Here is a 20,752-nt window from a genome sequence, read left to right as displayed (position 1 = left end):
TTACAATTTTGCAGCTTGAGCTCATCCCTATACTAAATTAAACATTGTTTCCATCCCTAGACTCCTCTACTTCACCAATATTATTATCAAGAAAGGGAATTTCTTTTCCAAAAAAGAACTGTTCGAATTAGGCATTCTTATTAGGCTACTGTCTTAAACATTTTAATTGGTTATTCCTGATTTTTTCATTAGCTCCTTGATTTGAATTGAGAATTGCTGTATCTGCATACAGTAACTAGAGCTTGAAAATGCTGTAAGATGATGGAGAGCTGACAGCAAGAACAGATGGTCCAGGTAAAACACCCACCCAAAGGAAGGGTCTCATGCCATCTATGGTAACAGCTGTTTTTAGATATCCTGAAGGGTGGTGTAGCACTGAGATAAAACAGGCACTCAGTATCCAGGGTATGTGACATACACTCAAATGGATTGATTTGCCTAGTAATCTAATAAATGGGTCTTATTAATTCTTAGCCAGGAGAGAAAATATTCCTCAGTCCCTATTCACAAGCTCATTCTCATTCAAGAATGCCTCCTCTCCAAAACATCAAAGAGGCCTCCATTTCTTTCTGCAGAGAACTCTATAATGCACAGGTATCCATTTCCCTTAGCTGGTCTGTTTTCAAACAGCAGCACAGACAGTAGTTAAAGGAAAGATTTCAGTTGTTGTTGTCTTGTCACTATCTTATTTTCTTTAATGTTACTCATTCTCCCTTCTCTTGAACAACCTTCAACCATCAATACCCCTGACTTCTCTGCATCCCTGAGTCACTCTTCTTTGCCCTTTATTCTCTCTTCTTCCATTCATTGTTTTGTCATCTACACTCTGTGCCACCCTTAATTCCTTTATCTCCTTCAGCCAATGCAGAGTGTCCCCCACCAACAATCACCATGGTTCACACTCCCATCCAGTTCCTTGTCTCCTGCTCAAACAACAGCACTGGTCTACAGTTTTTGAGAAGTCATCTGCTTCATAGATAAAATGTGGTATTTATTATGTATTTTGATGTGCTGAATTCAAACATGACAATTAAAACAACTGATTGGCTACTGTTTCTAGGATATTTAAGTTTTTACATTTTATGTCTATGTATATTGTGTAGATAATAGAGTTTTAATCATAAATTGTAAAACTAGGTCTTTTCATGTGTTTATGGTTGCTTTACATGATAATATTTCACCTGTCCTGTTTATGTAACACTTTAAAAATCAGCAAAAGGGTTATATAAATAAAATATATTATGAAACAAAAGGCAAAAAACTATTATGTACATAGTTTAGTCCTATTCAGTGTCTACTCAGCGCTTCTTGGCTTGTCTCTTGTATTCATTAAATGGAGCACCTCTTGTCACTGTCCAGCAATAGTCTGCAAGCACTGATGGGCTCCATTTGCCCTGATAGCATTTCTCCATTGTTGCAATGTCCTGGTGAAATCGCTCGCCGTGCTCGTCGCTCACTGCTCCGCAGTTCGGTGGAAAAAAATCTAGATGAGAGTGCAAAAAATGTATCTTTAGTGACATGTTGCAACCAAGGCTTTTGTATGCCTTGAGGAGGTTTTCCACCAACAACCTGTAGTTGTCTGCCTTGTTGTTTCCGAGAAAATTTATTGCCACTAACTGGAAGGCTTTCCATGCCGTCTTTTCCTTGCCACGCAGTGCATGGTCAAATGCATCATCTCGAAGAAGTTCACGAATCTGAGGACCAACAAAGACACCTTCCTTTATCTTAGCTTCACTTAACCTTGGAAATTTTCCACGGAGGTACTTGAAAGCTGCTTGTGTTTTGTCAATGGCCTTGACAAAGTTCTTCATCAGACCCAGCTTGATGTGTAAGGGTGGTAACAAAATCTTCCTTGATTCAACAAGTGGTGGATGCTGAACACTTTTCCTCCCAGGCTCCAATGACTGTTGGAGTGGCCAATCTTTCTTGATGTAGTGGGAATCTCTTGCACGACTATCCCATTCGCAGAGAAAACAGCAGTACTTTGTGTATCCAGTCTGCAGACCAAGCAAGAGAGCAACAACCTTCAAATCGCCACAAAGCTGCCACTGATGTAGGTCATAGTTTATGCACCTCAAAAGTTGTTTCATGTTGTCATAGGTTTCCTTCATATGGACTGCATGACCAACTGGAATTGATGGCAAAACATTGCCATTATGCAGCAAAACAGCTTTAAGACTCATCTTCGATGAATCAATGAACAGTCTCCACTCATCTGGATCGTGAACGATGTTGAGGGCTGCCATCACACTGTCGATGTTGTTGCAGGCTACAAGATCACCTTCCATGAAGAAGAATGGGACAAGATCCTTTTGACGGTCACGGAACATGGAAACCCTAACATCACCTGCCAGGAGATTCCACTGCTGTAGTCTGGAGCCCAACAGCTAGACTAGAGCCAATCAACAATTTTAAGCATCATTTTCGTTCTCAGTGACCCAGAATTAGTAAAGTTTGACTGCATTTATTTCAGAAGCATTTTGGCTGTAGAGCAGTGTAGTTAACAGCTCTGGATGAAATCTAGGGACCTTGTGTGCTTGCTTCACAGCAAATTCATGTTCTCCATCTTCAGTACTGACTCCTCACAAAACACCACGACTTCTCCACTCTTCTTGAATCCCATACCCACAACCCATGTCATGTATCTGCTACTTTTGACACCTTCCTTGAGCTCTTGTTTCCTCTCCTCTCTCTCTCTACTGACTTCAAAGAGAAGATTTATGTACTCCCTTCTTGTACACATTTGCCCCTCCCATACTTTCTCCTCCTTTAGTCTGTATAGTGGCCAAGAGGTCACACACATGCTCCTAATTTCAATCCCTCCTGCAATCCCTTTGTCTCTATCCCTTCACTGTTACTGGCCTCTCTTGCCGTACTCTTACCTACTACCTCTTTTGTCTCTTTTCTCTCCATTTTAAGGCATACCCCATATAACACAACCTCCCAAAACACCCCTTTCCTCCATCTGTCTTTCTTACTACCAGTCCATCTCCCTTCTCCTTTTCAATGAGCAATTTACAATTCCTGCATTGATTTCCTTTCCTCTAGAGCAGGGGTTCTTAGGGCAAATTATTTGGTGGCCTCAGAGTGTGGCCACCAACTCTTGCTCGTGGACATTCTCACACCTCTTCCTAAAATATTTAATTAGCTTTTGGGAAAACAACTAAATATGCACATAGATAGGTTCAAATCATTGTAACATATTTATTGCTAGCTAGTAAATCTGCTGTGAAAAGAGATATTAAACATACACATATCCCTTTTCATAGCAAACTTAGCCCCAGAAAATCTGGGGATAAATTAAGCCCTAGATGAGGGGTCAGGGGCCAGGGCTGATGGGGATGAGTGGGTGAGTGGATAGCCAGGGGAGGCAGCGGGGGTCAGAGCTTGATGCCCCATGGCTAGGGACAGAGCCTGAAGCTCTGTGGCCAGAGCCTGCCGCCCCACTACCCAAGGGGTGAAGCCCAAAGCCTGAACTCACCAGCAGCCTGCTCCTCCAGCATTATTCCCCAGCTGTCTCCAGAGGGGGGCAGGGCCCAATACCTTCTGGTGCCCCCCGCAAACAACACCAAGGCTGTGCCCCCAGGAGCACCAAGAAGGGAGAGGGGCTGCTGCTCCCTCTCCATCAGAGATCAGGAGGCTGTGGCTGCAAGAAAAGCCCCTGGTGGCCACATGCGGCCATGGTGGTCGCATTTGAGATACACTGCTCTAGCTCATGTCTACATCCACTCCAGTCAGATTTCTATTTCACTGAAAATGGCATCTCCAAAGTCTCACAAAATGTCCTCTTGTCTTAGCCACAGGTGCTCAGTTCCATCTTCCTTGATCTTCAGTACTGTTCATCAATCCCTCCTTCTTGGCAACTTCTTTTCCCTTGCCTTTCGTGACCCTGTCCTCTCATGGTTCATCTACTTTCTCTCTGACCTCACCTTAGGCCTATTCTTTGATGTCTCTTTCTCCTTCCATATGGGAATCCAGCATGGCTCTATCATTGGCCCCTTCACTTATACTTTATTTCTGGATAATATTGTCTGCTACCATGGTTTCTACTACTTGCCCATGGTACCAAGTTTACATTACCCATCCTCAGCTTCAAGGCCCTATTCAACTCCACCCTGGCCACCACATCACTGTTTCACTCATTTCTTGTTCCTATGCTCTGTCAACACTGCCATTCTCAACATTCTCCAACTCCTGTATTTGCTGTACTTGTCCCATGCTGCCCCCATGTATGGAATGGCTTCCCTTTCTTATGACACAGAAAGAAACCCCTTTCACATTACAATCTCTCCTGAAACACACACACACTTATTCCATATGGCATACTACTGCCCTTCAGCCCACATCTTACAGCCCTCATGGCTCTTGCACTGAGCATGACTCAGTCGTACTTTAGGATTGGGTCCTTTATTTCTAAATTTGCCATGCTTTAGAACATCTACAACCCCTTTTGATTTGTGATCACTCTGCTGTCTGCTTCTGGTTAAAGGACTCATAAAGGTGTAGCTCTATACAGCCTTTCCTGGATGAGAATGACTGGAGTTAAGAAATAATACAATCAAATATATTGAAGCGATCTGAAAGCGGAACAGATCTGAAAATGTAATAAGCTGTTAATTCCCCAGGAGAATCATTTCAGATAAATATGATTTCTTCAGCAACAGTAGGTAGTATTTAATGGCACAAGAAGTTGTGAACGCCTTGGAGAATTGTAGGTCTGTTTGGTTCATGGAATATATATTCTTGTTCTCTTCACTAATGGGTTATTTTGAAGAAAAAACATAATCTGGGTAAAAATCATATGGTCAACAGACTCACTCCAACAGAAAAGAGTACCATGTGAGATAGTTATCATCATGTATAAGATTACATACCTGTTATATGTATGTGATATTCTTCCTTGAAGATATTTTGGAAGTAAGGTAGTTTGAACTGCAGATGTGCATATGGCAAGCCAGGAAGATTTACGTCAACATCACCCATGAAATGTGGAAACTCCCAATCCTGTTAAAGAAACAACAGAAAAAATAACTTCTCACAATATATTAACCCCCTATAAAATGGTATAAATAAATAGTAGGAAAAGGATTCTGACAAGTAATATGGCAAAACATAAAAATATGGAAAGTTCTTGAATGTACTGGGGACAACATTTTGTTTTGGGGGACAGCCATTTTAGAGTTGGTTCTGACTAACTGGGAGGAATTGGTTGAGAATCTGAAGGCAAGTTGGGTAAAAGTGATCATGAAATTACAGATTTCATGATTCGACAGAAAGGAGGGAGTGAGATCAGCTGAATAAGGAAAATGGACTTCAAAAAAGCAGACTTTAACAAACTCAGAGAACTGTGAGGTAAGATCCCATAGGAAGAAAATTTAAGGGAAAAAGGAGTTTAGGAGAGCTGGCAATTCCTCAAAGAGACAATATTAAAGGTACAGCAGCAAACTATTCCGATACAAAGGAAAGATCAGAAGCATAGTAAGAGGCCAATATGGTTCCATTAGGAATTCTTTAATGATCTGAAAATCAAAAAGGTGGCATGCAAAAAGTGGAAACATGAACAAACTGCTAAGGAGGAGTACCAAAGAATAGCACAAGCATGTAGGGACAAAATCAGAAAAGTTAAGGCACAAAATGCATTATACCTAACAAAGGACAAGAAAAAGAATTAAGAAGTAGTTCTATAAATACTTTTGGAGGAAGAGAAAGATAAGGAAAGTGTAGGTTCTCTACTTATCGGGGAAGGAGAGCTAATAATGGATGACATAAACAAGGCCAATGCCTATTTTTGCTTCAGTCTTCACTAAAAAGTTAAATTGTGACCTATACTTAACACAATTAATATTAACAACAAGGAGGAAGATGCAGAAAAGCAAAATAGTGAAAGAACAGATCAAACAGTATTTAGCTAAATTAGATGTATTCAAATCAACAGGGTCTGATGAAATTCATCATATGGTACTTAAGGAACTAGCTGAAGCAATCTCAGAACCATCAGCAGTTATCTCTGAGGACTCCTGGAGGATGAATGAGGTCCCAGAGGTATGGAGGGGGCAAACATAGTACCTATCTTTAAAAAGAGCAACAAAGACGACCTGGGGGATTACAGAACAGTCAGCCTATCTTAGATACCTTGAAAGATACTGTAATTAATTATTAAACAATCACTTTGCTAGCACCTAGAGGACAAAATGGTTATGAGTACTAAGCAACATGGATTTGACAAGAACAAATCATGCCAAATCAAATTAATTTCCTTCTTTGATAGGGGTATTGGTCTAGTGAATGGGAGAAAGCTGTAGATGTAATATTTCTTAATTTTAGTAAGGCTTTTGACACACTCCGATATGACGGTCTCATAAACAAACTATGGAAATGTTGTCTAGATTAAATGATTACAATGTGGGTGCAAAATGAGTTGACAGACTGTACTTAAAGAGTAGTTATCAATGGTTTGCTGTCAAACTAGGGGGACATAGCTAGGGGGGTTTACTTGGATAATGGTGTGAAGAATATGCTTATAAAATTTGTGGATGGGGTTGTAAGGGGTTGCTAGCACTTTGGAGAAGGAGGATAAGAATTAAAAATGATTGTGACAAATTGATGGATTGGTCTGAAATCAACAAGATGAAATTCACTATAGACAAGTGCAAAGCAGTAAACTTAGGAAGAAAAACAACAAAATGGGGAATAAGTGGCTAGGCAATAGTACAGACAGCAGTAGTACTTCTGATAATGATCTGGCGGTTATAATAATTAAAAAACTGAATGAGAGTCAACAAACAGTGTGATGCACTTGCAAAAAAGACCAATATTCTGTGTCCAGTTCTGAGTGCCATACTTTAAGAAACATGTGGACAAACTGGAGAAAGTCCAGAGAACAAGAAAAATGGTGAAAGGCTTTGAAAATCTGACCCACGAGGAAAAGTTTAAAAAATTGGACACGTTTAGTCTTGAGAAAAGAAGATTATGGGGGTGGGACTGGATAACCATCTTCAAATACATTAAGAGAATAGTATCGATTGTTGTCCATGCCCTCTGCGGGTAGGACAAGAAGTAACTGGTTTAATCTGCAGGAAAGGAGGTTTACATTAGATATTAGGAAAAACTTTCTAACTACAAGGATAATTAAGCACTGGACTATGTTTCCAAGGGGGGCTGTGGAATCTCCATCATTGGAGGTTTTTAAGAACAGCTTAGATAAACAGGATGGTCTAGGTATACTTGGTGCTGTCTCAGCACAGAGGACAGGACTGGATGACCTCTCAAAGTCCCTTCCAGCCCTACATTTCTATGATTCTGTGCTTTTCTTTTATAGCCACCTGCTAGTGAATATGTCTATCTTAATCTTGAGTGAGCCACCTGAATTGGAATATTGTTTACATTAGAATATGTGATTTGATTATGACTTTAAATGCATATAATTATGCACTTAAATATTCACTTCAAAATGGTAATGATGAACCTATAGTATCTACTAATAGTACAAAATTAATCTAAGCATATGTATGCCTATTCCTATATTTTAAAAAAGGAAATTAAGCTCATGATACACTTAATTATAAAAACTTAATCAGAAACTGATTCTTTTCACCTGCAGTAATAGTCTTAGCTCCTCTGATTAACTTGGCAAACAATTTATATATAACAAATCTGGCAAGAAGGGGCCTGATCCTGAAAGTGCTATGCACGCGAAACTCCAACAGAAGACAATTACTCCCAATTGTTGTGTTACTTCTCATAGACATAGCACTGTGGAACACACTATAATAATGTCTATCCCATTTTTTTTTCAGGTGAATCCATGACCTAAAGTGAGCCCCAGTATCAGGATAAAAAAAAAAAATCCACCAGTTTTTAACATGCATATTGACCTGTGACAGTTAACAGCAACCCCTCAACAGCTAGTAGCTTTATAATAGCTGGCAATCATTAGGAGAAATTGGATATCTCACGGACACAGTAGCCTGAATTTTTGAACTGTCTTTCCTTATCAGTCTTGAGGCAGTTAAAGCTGGTCCTAAGCTGGTTTTTGCTGAGCAGATTGCAAAAGTGCAGGGTTTGCTAACCACCAATCAAATGCTAACACAACCGAAGCTTGTGTGTGAGTATGTATAAAAGATTCTTGGTTTTTGTATGGAGTAGAGTTTTTTGTACCTAGGTACAGAACTCTCCTTTCTTCTGCAGGATAAAGCAACCATTCCTTATCCCTGTCTGGCTGTCACTGGCTCTCAACTAGGCAAACCCAACATTTTGGTAACAGACCCACTAACCTTAAATTTAAAAAGTCACTCACATTATTCAAGTTATCAATAACATATGCAAGGCAAAAGAAGCCTTAAATGACCTGAGCAATAATGGGGATCTTAAAATACTAATTTCCCAAACTAGGATAGAAGTTGCATTTAAAGCTTTGTTTGTATTATAAGGAAATTAGTTTTAGTTGTGTTAATCGTGTATTGCTGCTTAGGCAGTTTATTAAAGCACTATAAATCATATATAAATCATATATAAATGTCCTCACCACTGTTTCATGTATTAATTTGGCAAAGATGTTGCCTTGACAATACAAGCGACAAGTGTTGGACCTGCTAACCAATGTATGCTGGGCTAATTATATATCAATCACATTATTAATATATATCATTGACATCACATATATTAATATGCATGAAGCACATAATAACAATATAATATTATATTGTATACATTTCCAGCAGTTACATGTCCTAAACTGGCCTGTCGTTTTACAATCCTGTTTACTTATGCTAAGTATCTCTTTACAAAACTGAAGTCAGCTTTGGCATTAGAAACTTGTTAAAGACAAAATACATTAATGTTCTGCTCTGGTACAAGCTGGGGAGGTACCTTCACGGACCAATTATGTTACCTGGAATGTTAGTACCCAAAACAAAAATAAGGAAAGGTCCAGAGCAACACGTTAAGGAACTGGGACAAACTGGTGGTTTGGATTTTAATAACGTGTAAAGGGTTTTGTAACTGGTAAAATCATCCAATAAATACTAACAGCTGAAATGTATACATTTGGGAGCACACCTTCTCAGTGAGATTAATTTAAATACGCTGCATGAGAAGCTTCCCAGAAACTGGTATTGTATTAAGCCTTTCTTCCTGTACTATAGTATCATTGACTTTTAGCAATAAACCTGATTGATATTGGTTATTTTGTCTCTTGAATACATTTCATAACAAACTAAAATGTGCTCAAGCAATTGATGTGCAATTTATCAACAGTCCTCAACAAAATCTGTGCCAGTGAGTTCAAATACTTCCTCCTATTTACTTGTTTGCAGTGTTGTTATAGTCATGTTGGTCCCAGGATATAAAAGAGACAAGATGGGTGAGGTAATATCTTTTACTGGACCGACCTCTGTTGATGGAAGGCACAAGCTTTTGAGCTACACAGAGCTCGTCTTCAGGTCTGGGGAAGAAAGCAGAGTGTCTGAGATAAATACAAATTGGGAGAGACTGTCAAGAGAAGGGGTAACACATATTCGAGGTAGCCATTTGAAATGAAGTGGGCAATTGGGGGTTATATTGTCATGCACAAAGGTTTTGAAGTGGGCAATTAATAGATGGCAGGCAGTATGTTGTGTGACAAATTGTTGTAATGAGCCAGTTTTCCTGAAGTCCATGGTTTTTGGTGGCTAGTAGAGTGAAGAATTTAAGTGTCTAGGTTCAGCTTTTGAAGAAGTGCAGGTTCCCCTTGAGGATAAGTATTGAAAGATCAGATATGGAGTGATCACTTTGTGAAAAGTGCTTACCCACAGGTGATATGGTGTTTTTGACTTTAATCATTTTTCTGTGTGAGTTCATTTGAGAGCATGGTGATTGTCTCATTTCACCTACATAGTTGTTATTGGGGCATTCGATGCACCAGATGAGGTACACCACGTGTTGTGATAAGCATGTATAGGACCTATGAATCTTGAAAGGTATATTGTGTCTAGCAGTGGAGATATGTCTGTAGGTTTTGCATCTTTTGTTCTAGCGGGGTCTGGTACCACTTTCAGTTTAGGGTGTCCTGGTCTATGATGAGCTTACTTCTGACGATGAGCTTGGCAAAGTAGAGGGGTTGTTTGGCCAGAAGAGGAGGTTCAGGAAAGATTTCTTTCTTTCACATTTTGGTTACCATCAAATATGGGTTGCAATTGTTTGATGAACCTATTTACTTATTTCATGTGGCAGACAAAATGGTGTATGTAATGTGGAGGTTCTTATTAATTATTTGTATATTATGGTCGTGACTGGAAGTTCCAATCCAACTGGTGCTCTACTCTGTGAGGTACTGCATTTGGAGGAATTTTCCTGCTTAGTTACATATATCCACCTCTGGCAATTTGAACTAGGGTATAACGGCATGTCGCTTTAAGGTTAGAACCTGAAAACTCTAGGACTGTTGGTAGACACAGTATAATTGCTGCCTGAGTGGTTTACATTGTGAGATGCAGACTGCTGAAGCTCTGCTGATAAAATAGGATTGGATCTGTTCCCATGTATGCACCTGGACATATGTCACACAAGATGGTAAAACAGGTATCTGAACGACTAAAAATAAAATAAAGGACTCTGAAATCTAATAGCGTACAGGATGTTTGCTTCACATGGACATTCTCCCTATGTATTCATCCAACTTGAATAATCATTTCAATTTTCTCCAGTCTTCTAAGATAGGAAAATTAATAACCAGATGAGGCAATGAAAAAGAAAAACATTATCAACAGCAAGTCATCTTTGAAAAATAAACCAGCTTTACATCACTAATTTAATCATTAAGAATTATTGTGGGGTACCATGTAGAATCATAGGGTTAAAAGGGACCACAAGGGTCATCTAGTCTAACCTCCTCCAAGATGCAGGATTTGTTGCGTCTAAACCATCCAAGACAGATGACTATCTAGCCTCCTTTTGAAAACCTCCAGTGAAGGAGCTTCCACAACCTCCCATGGCAGTCTGTTCCATTGTCCTACAGTTCTCACAGTTAGGAAGTTTTCCCTGAGATTTAATCTAAACCTGCTATGCTGTAGTTTGAACTCATTACCTCTTGTCCTACTCTCTGTGGTAAAAGCGAACAACTTTTCTCCATCTTCTTTATGGCAGCCTTTCAAGTATCTGAAGACTACTGTCATATCCCCCCTTAATCTTCTCTTTTCCTAACTAAATATATCAAGTTCCTTCAGCCTTTCCTCATATGGCTTACATTCTATCCCTTTGATCATCTTTGCTGCTCATCTCTGAACCTTTCCAGTTTCTCTACATGCTTTCTATATACTGGTGACCAAAAATGGACACAGAACTTCAGCTGAGGCCTAACCAACACTGAGTATAGCAGTACTATCACCTCCTGGGACTTGTATGCTATGCCTCTGTTAATGCAACCTAAAACTGCATTTGCTTTTTTTTCAGTTGTTGACTCACGTTGAGGCTGTGATCCACCACAACTCCCAGATCCTTCTCAGCAATGCTGCTACCAAGCCAGATTTCCCCTCAGTCTATATTTGTGCATTTGTTTTTTCTTCCCTAAGTGTAGCACCTAATCTTTGTCTTCGTTGAATTTCATTTTGTTGTCTATAGCCCAGTTCTCTAACTTATCAAGATCCCTCTGAATTTTAGCTCTATCATCCAAAGTATTGGCAACCTCCCCTGCCTCCCCCAGCTTTGTGTCATCTGAAAACTTGAGCAGTATGTGCTCAATACCTACACCCAGGTCATTAATAAAGATGTTAAACAACACCAGACTCAGAACAGATCCCTGTGGAACCCCACTTGAGACCTCCCTCCAATCTGGCATCATTCCATTAATAGTTACTCTTTGTTTGCAGTTGTTTAACCAAGTATGTATTATGTTGAGGCCACATTTCTCCAACTTACTTATCAGAATGTCATGTTGGACTTTGTCAAAAGCCTGGCTGAAGTCCAAGTATGTTATGTCCAATGCATTCCCCTTATCTACTAAATCAGTTACCCTGTCAAAGAAGGAAATCAAGTTGGTTTGGCATGATTTGTTCTTGGTAAATCCATACTGTCTGTTGGTGATTACCCCTTCATCCATCAAATATTCACAAACTGAATGTTTTATATATTTCTCTAGTAGCTTCCCCCTTATCAAAGTCAGGCTGACTGGTCTATAGTCTCCAGTTCTCCTTTTTCCCCATTTTAAAGATGGGCATTGCGTTAGGCCTTCTCCTGTCTTCTAGGACCTCTCCTGTCATCCATGAGTTTGTAAATATTATTGCCAGTGGCTTCAAGATTTCTTCAGCTAATTCCTTCAGTATCCTTGAGTGAATAGCATCCCCGGCCCCCTGATTTGAATTCATTCAAATTGGTCAGAAGATCTCTTATGTGTTCTCTACTTATCCTAATCTGCATCCCTTCTGCTTTATTGTCTATGGTAACTTCACCAGTAGTCCTGTCACGTTATTTTTTTGTGAGAAGACTGAAGCAAAGTAGGCATTGAGCAGCTCTGTCTTTCCATCATCTTCTGTTATCAGCTCACCTTTTCCAATAAGCAGTGGATCCACACTGTCCCTGATCTTTCTTTTTTGTCTGACATATTTGAAGAACCCCTTCCTGTTGCTCTAATGTTTCTTGCTAGCTGTAACTCATGCTTTGCCTTGGCTTTCCTGATTTTATCCCTTCAGGCTCACACTCTTCCCATGTATACTTCCTTGGTGTCATGTCCCTCCTTCCATTTCCTGTATGTGTTCTTTTTGGGTTTTAGATAGGTACAAAGCTCCTTGTGCAGCCACAGTGGCCTCCTGTGGCTCTTCTTATCTTTCCTCTGCATCAAATAGCTTGACGTTGAGCATCTAGTATTATATCTCTTAAGAACTGAAGGCCCTCATTGATTCCTTTTCTTTCTAATTGGTCTTTCCATCGGACCTTGCCTACTATTTCTAAGTTAGTTGAAATCCACCTTTCTGAAGTCCAGTGTCCTTCTTTTTCTGTTCTCATGTCCTCCTTTCCATAGGATCTTGAATTCTATCATATCATGAACACTTCCTGCCAAGTTCCTGACCAGCTTCATGTTTTCAACTAATTGATTGCTGTTGGTCAACACCAGATCCAAAATGTGTGACCCCCTAGTTGTTTCCTCAACTTTCTGAATCAGAAAGCTGTCCCTTACACATGCTAAGAATTTGCAGGACATATTAAGTTTTGCTGCAACAGTCTTCTAACAGATTCCCACAGCTCCCATTGGCCAGGAGTGGTGAACCACGGTCACTGGGAACTGCAGGAGGCTGTGCCTGCAGATGGTCAATGTAAACAAAATGTCTCATGGCCTGCCAGCGGATTACCCTGATGGGCCACGTGCTGAAGGTTGCCTGAAGTAGACTAATAGACTTGGGATTGTCTCTTGATAAACAGATGCTGGGAAGTGGCTAGAATTAACAGAGTTGTGATGCAGGGTTTTTGAAAAAGGGCTCTTCTGGAAATAGTAACTTTGCCTTAATAAAAAGTTTTTTCAAAAATCCAATATTTTTAGCATGAATAATCATTGGGTTACTTTGCAATTATGGAAAGTACCAGAACACTGTTCCAGCTTGCCAAACAGGTGCCAGAGCAGCATTGTGGCATGACTTAAGCACTGCTGCTGCACCATATTCAAAGCCATTCTGCACTTGTAATACAAAGCAAGGAGGCCCTAATGCAGAGAAATATCTGGGCCTTTGGATTTGAATAATACCTAGCTCTTACTTTGCATTTTTCATCCACACATCACAAAGGAGGTCAGTACCATTAGCATCATTTTACAGATAAGGAATCTGAGGTACAGGGAGGGAAAGCAATTTGCCTAAGGTCACTCAGCAGGCCAGCAGCAGAGCTGGGAATAGAATCCAGAACTCCCAAGTCATAGCCCACTGCTCTATCCACTAGCCCATTTTAAGTACATCTAATTAGCTGAGGCAAGTGTTGTGATATTGACTTAAATGGGTTCAGTTGGATATGGCACTCAGTGCTTACTGTGATGCTAGATACCATATTGTGTATAAGTGTAAAACAAAATATAACTGTTTTTTTTGTGTGCATGTGTTCTCAGCTCACAGTATCTCTTGCCTAGTTTATCTCTCTGGGCTAGTATTTCACATGACAAAGAAATATGTTACATACATTTGGATCCACATGAAGAAACACACATGGAACCTTCAAGACCTCACACATATTAAAACTGAGAAACCATGTGATCTCATTTTCATAATCCTTGTCCTTCCTCACCCCTTCCTCACCCCATTTCTCCTACTGCCTTTAACTCTCACTCACTGAGACAAATCTAAATTTACTTTGTCAAGCCATCTGGTGAGGGATCACATCTTTTGATGTTGTTTTGTAAAGTGCCTGACACATTTTCTACACTGTATAAATAACAATAGAGAAAAAATAAAAAACCAGCTCTGTGATGATGGGAATTAAAGTTATGTCTATGCAGCACTTTGTTGGGAGGAGGGTATGCTTTCCCATCGACAAAGCTGACACCCCTCATCATTGGAGGTAGTTTCATTTTGTTGGCAGGAGATTTCTCTCCTGCTTCTCCTGCTGACAAAGTTAAAAAAAACAGGAATAAATCTCCCTCATAGCATAGGAAAAATTCACAAGCTAAAACAAAAGATACTCTAATGCATTTCCTTGCCTTTACTTACAATTTCTGTAATTTTAGAAGTATCATTTCTGGTATCTTTTTAGGAGATGGTTTACCTGCTTGGTCTCTCTTTCTCTCCAGAGAGGGAATAAACAAAGAGAGCACAAACAAAACTTCCCCTGCCCCAGATTTCAAAGTATCTTCTTTCCTTATTGGTCCTTTTGGTCAGGTGCCAACCAGGTTATTTGAGCTTCTTAACCCCTTACAGATAAAGTGATTCTGTACCTCTGGCCAGGAGGGATTTTATGTTACTGCATACATAAAGGTTGTTACCCTTCCCTTATATTTATGACAGGCTGCAACTGTTTACCATCCACATCCCACATCCGATATTTTATTAAACGTCTGGACTCTTCAATGACCTCTATGAGTCTGATCCTACAATGCTTATTTAAGAAATTCTCAGTGAAGCACACTAAGACTTTCACCTAACATTGTCATTTTTTTCTTCAAAAGCATGCACAGATCCCACTCATTTTTTCTCTTATACCATTACTCGTTCTGTGTATTTGATCCTAGGCATTATATACTTTTGGTCTACCAAAGGAGCACTTCTTAGAAGTTAGTTTGGCACCTATCCATACCCATCTTTGATAAATAATGATATCCCCATTTGGCAATCCTTGGACTGTTGCGAGCTGGTGTCAATTATGGCTGCACCCATGCAATACCAACCTTCTCCACTCCCAGGAGAGATATATACACTTGGATTATAAAGATTTGTAATTCTAAAATGTCCTGATGTTAAAGTTGCAAGATTAGAAAATCCTGCATTTTACAAGATGGACTAGCACTAATGTAGAAACTCCCAACCAGCTTGGAGCTGATGCTACATATAGGAATTTTGTGATTCCTCTTGTAACTGATTTTCCCCCAGAACAGCCACAATATATTAATGCAAACTGTCTACACTAGAAAACTATCGCTAAATATCAACTACCTGATCACTGAGAAAAAAGAGAGAAAGTGATAGTGAGAGAGAGAGGCTACATTGGCACTCTTTTGTCTGTGAGAGACGATGGGAATTGCAGCCTATGATGTAGATGGTTTGCAATGTCTCATGTGACTGAATAGTTCAATCTGAGATTTGCATGATCTTTGGCAGTTATTGCAAATGTATGTATCTTGGTTGGGAGCTGCTTGCTTCCTATGGGTTCTTTTCTCCTCAAGCTATAGAAACCAGCTTCTATCATGGGTTTTGATCATTTGTCTTTATAGTGAAGCTTGAGATGTCCTGTTGCTCTTGTTCCCTCTGAAAGCTCCCTGTATAGCATGTCCTCAGGTACACGTCCATCTTCCAGTCTACTCAGATGGCCCAGGCAACGCAGTCATCTTTGCTTCAGCAGGGCTGTCACCTTTGGTAAATTTGCCCTTTGAAGAACCTCTATATTGGTGACTTTATCTTGCCATTTGGTGATAAGTATGTGGTGTAAACATTTCTCCTGAGGAGCATAAGTTGTCCAGGTTTCCCCACCATACGTGAGAGTGCTGAGGATGCAACCTTGGTACACTAGCATTTAGGTCTTGATGGTAAACTTTGAGTTGTTCCATGCTCTTTTAGTTAGTCTGCTAAAGGTGGTGGCAGCCTTTCCAATGTGAACATTTAGTTCTTCATCCAGTGAGAGGCTGGTGGTCACTGTAGAACTTAAATAGCAGAACTGTTGGACTACTTCTAGATGGTTTGCATTTAAAGTAATTGAAGGATTTTGTGGAACCCCCAGTCCTAATACAACCATTTTCTTGATACTGATGGTGAGAGCAAATGCCTGACAGGCACTTGAAAGGTAGGACATGAGTTCTTGTAATAGATCTTCATTGTGGGCTATGAGGGCAGCATCATCAGTGAATAGAAGTTCCCTGATTAGCATCTTTTTGACTTTGGTCTTTGACTTAAGTCAGGACAGGTTGAAGAGTCTCCCATCTGATCTTGTGTGGAGATAAACTCCATCTTTCATGTCCTAAAATGCACAGTTCAAGAGTACCGAGAATAAGATTCCAAAGAGTGTAGGGGCAAGAACACATCCTTGCTTCACTCTGCTTTTCATCTCAAAGCTGTCTGAGGTGGACCTGCCAAACTGGACAGTTGATCTCATGTTGTTGTGGAATGAACTGTCCAATTTTAACAGGGTTGGTAGGCACTCTATCTTTTCTAGCATTGCAAATAGACCTGTTCTGCTAACTGTGTTGAATGGTTTGGTTAGGTCCACAAAGGTGATGTACAATGGTCAGTTTTGCTCTCTGCACTTTTCTTAGAGTTGACGCAGAGGAAATATCATGTCTATAGTCAATCTTCCAGCCCTAAACCACACTGTGATTCAGGGTAGACACGATTTGCCAGCTGTTGTAGACACACTAACATGACTTTTGCAAAAGCTTTTCCTGCTAGACTTAGTAACGAGATACCCCTGTAGTTCTTGTAGTCGCCCTTTTCGCCTTTATTTTTATACAAAGTGATGATATTTGCATCATGCATCTCTCGTGATACCTCACCCTCTTTCCAGCATTTAAGTAGCAGCTGATGAAGATATGGTAAAAGGCTATCTTTCCCGGACTTGATGATTTCTGCTGGGATGCCATCTTTTCCAGGAACCTTGCCACTTAATAGCAAATCAATAGCCTTGCTTAGCTCTTTTACAGTGGGTTCCACATCTGGCTCTGGCATGAAGTGTAGAGTTGATATTTGGTCCAGTGATTCACTGGTAATGTTTCTTGCACGTATAGCTCTGAATAGTGTTCAGTCTAACAAGACAACTACTTGCTTTTATCTGTAATGATTTCACTGCTGTGTGATTTGAGAGGGGAAACTTTGTTGAGAGTGGGACCTAGAGCTTTCTTCAGGCCATCATACATGCCTTTGAGGTTTTCTGTGTCTGAGGCTGTCTGTATCTCTTCACAGAGCTTGATTCAGTAATGATTTGCACAACATCTACTTCCTCGCTGTACCTTGGATTTTGCATGTTGAAGTCTCACTTTGGTGCTCCCTTGTTGTGTTCCTGATAGGCTGTGTTCTTAATGTTGATGAGAGGTAACAGTTCCGCTTCATTTTCTTCAAACCAGTCCTTTTCTGATGGTCTCTTTCCCCCAAATGGGGACTGGGACCGATACTGCAACCATATGTGGTATCTTTGGGGACTACTGCATTAATGTATCATTGTGGGCTAGGGATTATATTCTGCTTCATGGGAAAAGATTATTGCAGCCCCTCCAGGAATGAAAAATAGTCCCTGTAAACAGCTCCAGAGAAGTGCCCCACCCCGGGGTGGCTTGCATATAATGGTTCAATGTTTCAGGAAATGCAGACAAAAAAAGAAAGAACTTGGGGTATAAAAGGCCATCTTGAAGTGACACAGGGGCCTTCCTTTTGATTCAGCAAATGGACATATCCAACAAGGGACCCAGTCTTGCTGAAAGGTTGGGAAAGACTTTGATCTGCCAGACTTCCCCATGGGGAAGATGGGTGACTGTTGGTATGTTCAGTATGCATTTATATGTTTTTCTTATTTTATGTGTTCTCTATCTGCTTTTGTCTCTAAATAAATGCGCTGTGCTTTAAGAGAACTTTTGGTTACTGGTAACTGACACTGATCATACCCTTGGGGAGGAAAATAAAGTGCAGGGGCTGGACTTTAGTCAGACCTGTTGTGATAAACACAGTGAAGTCAAAGGGGTTGCAAGCCTAAATCCTGGTGAAGAGGGAGAGAAATGTGGGTCCCTGCCCAGAGAGAGGTGAAGAGACCTAAGAGGGGATTCCTTGAGTAAGTAAGGAGAGGGTCAAAAGTGCAGGTATCTTGAAACCAGCAGGTACTATTCAGAGACAAGGTAGGTGAGATAGTATTAGACCAACCCACCTTGTTTCTCTAATATCCTGGGACCTAGGCAGATACAACAACACTGCGTAAGAAGCATCCTAAACAGTCACCAGTGCAGTTCCAGCATGGGTATAATTGTTCTTCATTGGTAATCTAAACTCAGTTCAGCTTCTGTAACATTCAGACAACATTTTTTGCAGAAAGACCATGATATCCAACAGAAACTATCCCCACTAATGAGGGGAGGTGATTAGCAGCTCCAACTTACAATCTGCACAAATATAAATTCTTTACTGATGTGTTAGAAATAGATTTCATATCTGACATCAAGCCTTCATGTACCTTGTATTTCCTCTCCACAGCTTCCGTCTTCACTTTAGGATATCTGCTCCCACATCAAAGGTTAATCACTGCAGGTGACATATGCTGCATGCTTTAACTTCTCAACTGATAATAATGTAGATTTTACTTGATCAGTCTTAGTGTTTGCTATAGTGGTGCCCATGCTTTGAAATATCAAAGGTCTCATTAACAACTGGCCCCTGAATGCCATAACTAGATTGCAATCATATACATTTGTGTAATTTTAAAAATAAATGCACACAGCCATACTCATATTACTATCTCTCATAATGCATGACTAAAAATGGTTTCTTCTTTGAATTCAACAGCAACCAAGTCCTGCTGTTGATCCATTTTGATTTCACCCTGCAGTTACAGGGAGAGGACAGCCACAGGTGCATTTAAGACCCTGGGGATTCACACTGTGAGGGGAGAACGTATTGTTCAGACACTGAGAATTTTTCAGATTTTTCGTACTTGGATACCTCTTACATGGCTTATTTTTTCAATCTCAGCATATGATGTAAACACACACACACTATAATCCTGTTTATCTGAATGGCCTAAGGGACTTCCAAAACTAAACTGGGCGTTTGGGTAAACTGAAATGCTATTAACTAACATAGGACTACGTGAGGGGGACACCATGGATTTGGATAAGTAGAATTCTTGGATAAAGGGAATTGAAATAACCGGAATTATACTGTATGTATATTCTTAATAAGAAGTAATGGCTTTGCCTTGCTTGAAGAAATCTGGTTCTGAAATAAGAAACTGGAAGTTGGAAGATAGTCAGCTGGGCATGCATGCTATGTTATTTATTTCTCCCAACCTCAGTGAGATGTTGCAGGATTCAATGCCCCTAATGGTGGCAGCTGTGAACAGCTGAAATACAAAAAAAGTGTTTTATTCCCATACTCAAACATAAAAGAGAAGTTACAGATGATGATTATTATATACTTTTACAGTGCACCATTAGGCACGGAGAACTGAGGCACAACTCAATCTCTTCTAGTTTGTTGCATCCTATCCTTTGCCAACAAGATATCTATTTAGATAATGAGCTCTTTGGGCAAGGCGCCTGGTTTTCTTAGGCCTTGACCCTGTAAACAATTATATACATGCTTTACTTTATGCATGTGAGTACTTCCACTGGCTTCGGTGGAATTACATGCATGCTTAAAGTTATCTATACACATAAGTGTTTGTAGGATGGAACCTTCCTGTTTGTAAAGCACCTAGCATCATTTTGGCACTATTAAAAACAAAACAGTGGATGCTGGTTCTCAGCAACCCCAATATTAACAACTTTCAGTTAATAGCAACATTTTGCTGGAAACCAATCCTGTCTCATTGACTATGATGTTTATGGAATTCAGCTATATGCCACTTATTCAGAACTTTTTTTGAAAGAAAGACCCCGCTGCAGGCAGGAAGAGCTGGGACATGCCTTCTCCGATTGCTGCCCCACAAACTGACCTACACGCAAGGACCCACTGCCAGCAAGGCAGTAAGGGAGTGGGGCGCTGACATACCCTCCAGTGGGAGAGGCTCTGCTGGAGGGGAGTGTGACCCAAGTACCTCTTGATGCCAAATGCTAAGTGCAGTATGTTAAGCAGAGTGGGTCCGGAGGTGAATTTTGCAAGCTGGTGGGTACTGTTACTTTGGGAATAGCAGATCTAAGAGTTCTGTGGGCATTCAGTGGCACTAGGGCTGAGCACTCCTGAGGGACACTCAGAGGACTCAGGGGTTAGTATGTGTCTATTGCTACCTACACAGAGAGATTGAGGCCTGCGAAGGCTGGGAAGACAGTGCTTTTGTTGCCAGAGGATTCAGGGAGCTGACACAGCAGGCAGAGGCAAAACTTCCTCATGCTAATGGCAAGCGGTAGCGAGGTGTCTCACAACCCTGGGTATCCCTGGGGAGCGTCAGAGGGAGGTTG

At 40.4% G+C, this 20,752-nt stretch overlaps 1 protein-coding gene across 3 annotated transcripts in view; it reads right to left on the bottom strand.

Annotated features, from left to right (window-relative positions):
• TMEM117 (transmembrane protein 117) overlaps positions 1-20,752 on the bottom strand; it is a 363,574-nt gene that overhangs the window by 9,674 nt on the left and 333,148 nt on the right. For all 3 annotated transcript variants that reach the window (XM_075065932.1, XM_075065940.1, XM_075065943.1), the window contains one exon: positions 4,875-5,004. In XM_075065932.1, the coding sequence (XP_074922033.1) occupies positions 4,875-5,004 (130 nt within the window). The remainder of the gene's footprint in view (positions 1-4,874; positions 5,005-20,752) is intronic.

This window comes from Chelonoidis abingdonii, chromosome 1 (assembly GCF_003597395.2).
Source record: "Chelonoidis abingdonii isolate Lonesome George chromosome 1, CheloAbing_2.0, whole genome shotgun sequence".
Taxonomy (NCBI): Eukaryota; Metazoa; Chordata; order Testudines; family Testudinidae; genus Chelonoidis; species Chelonoidis abingdonii.
Note: the sequence above shows the minus strand (reverse complement) of the source record. Positions and strands in the feature narration are given on the sequence as shown.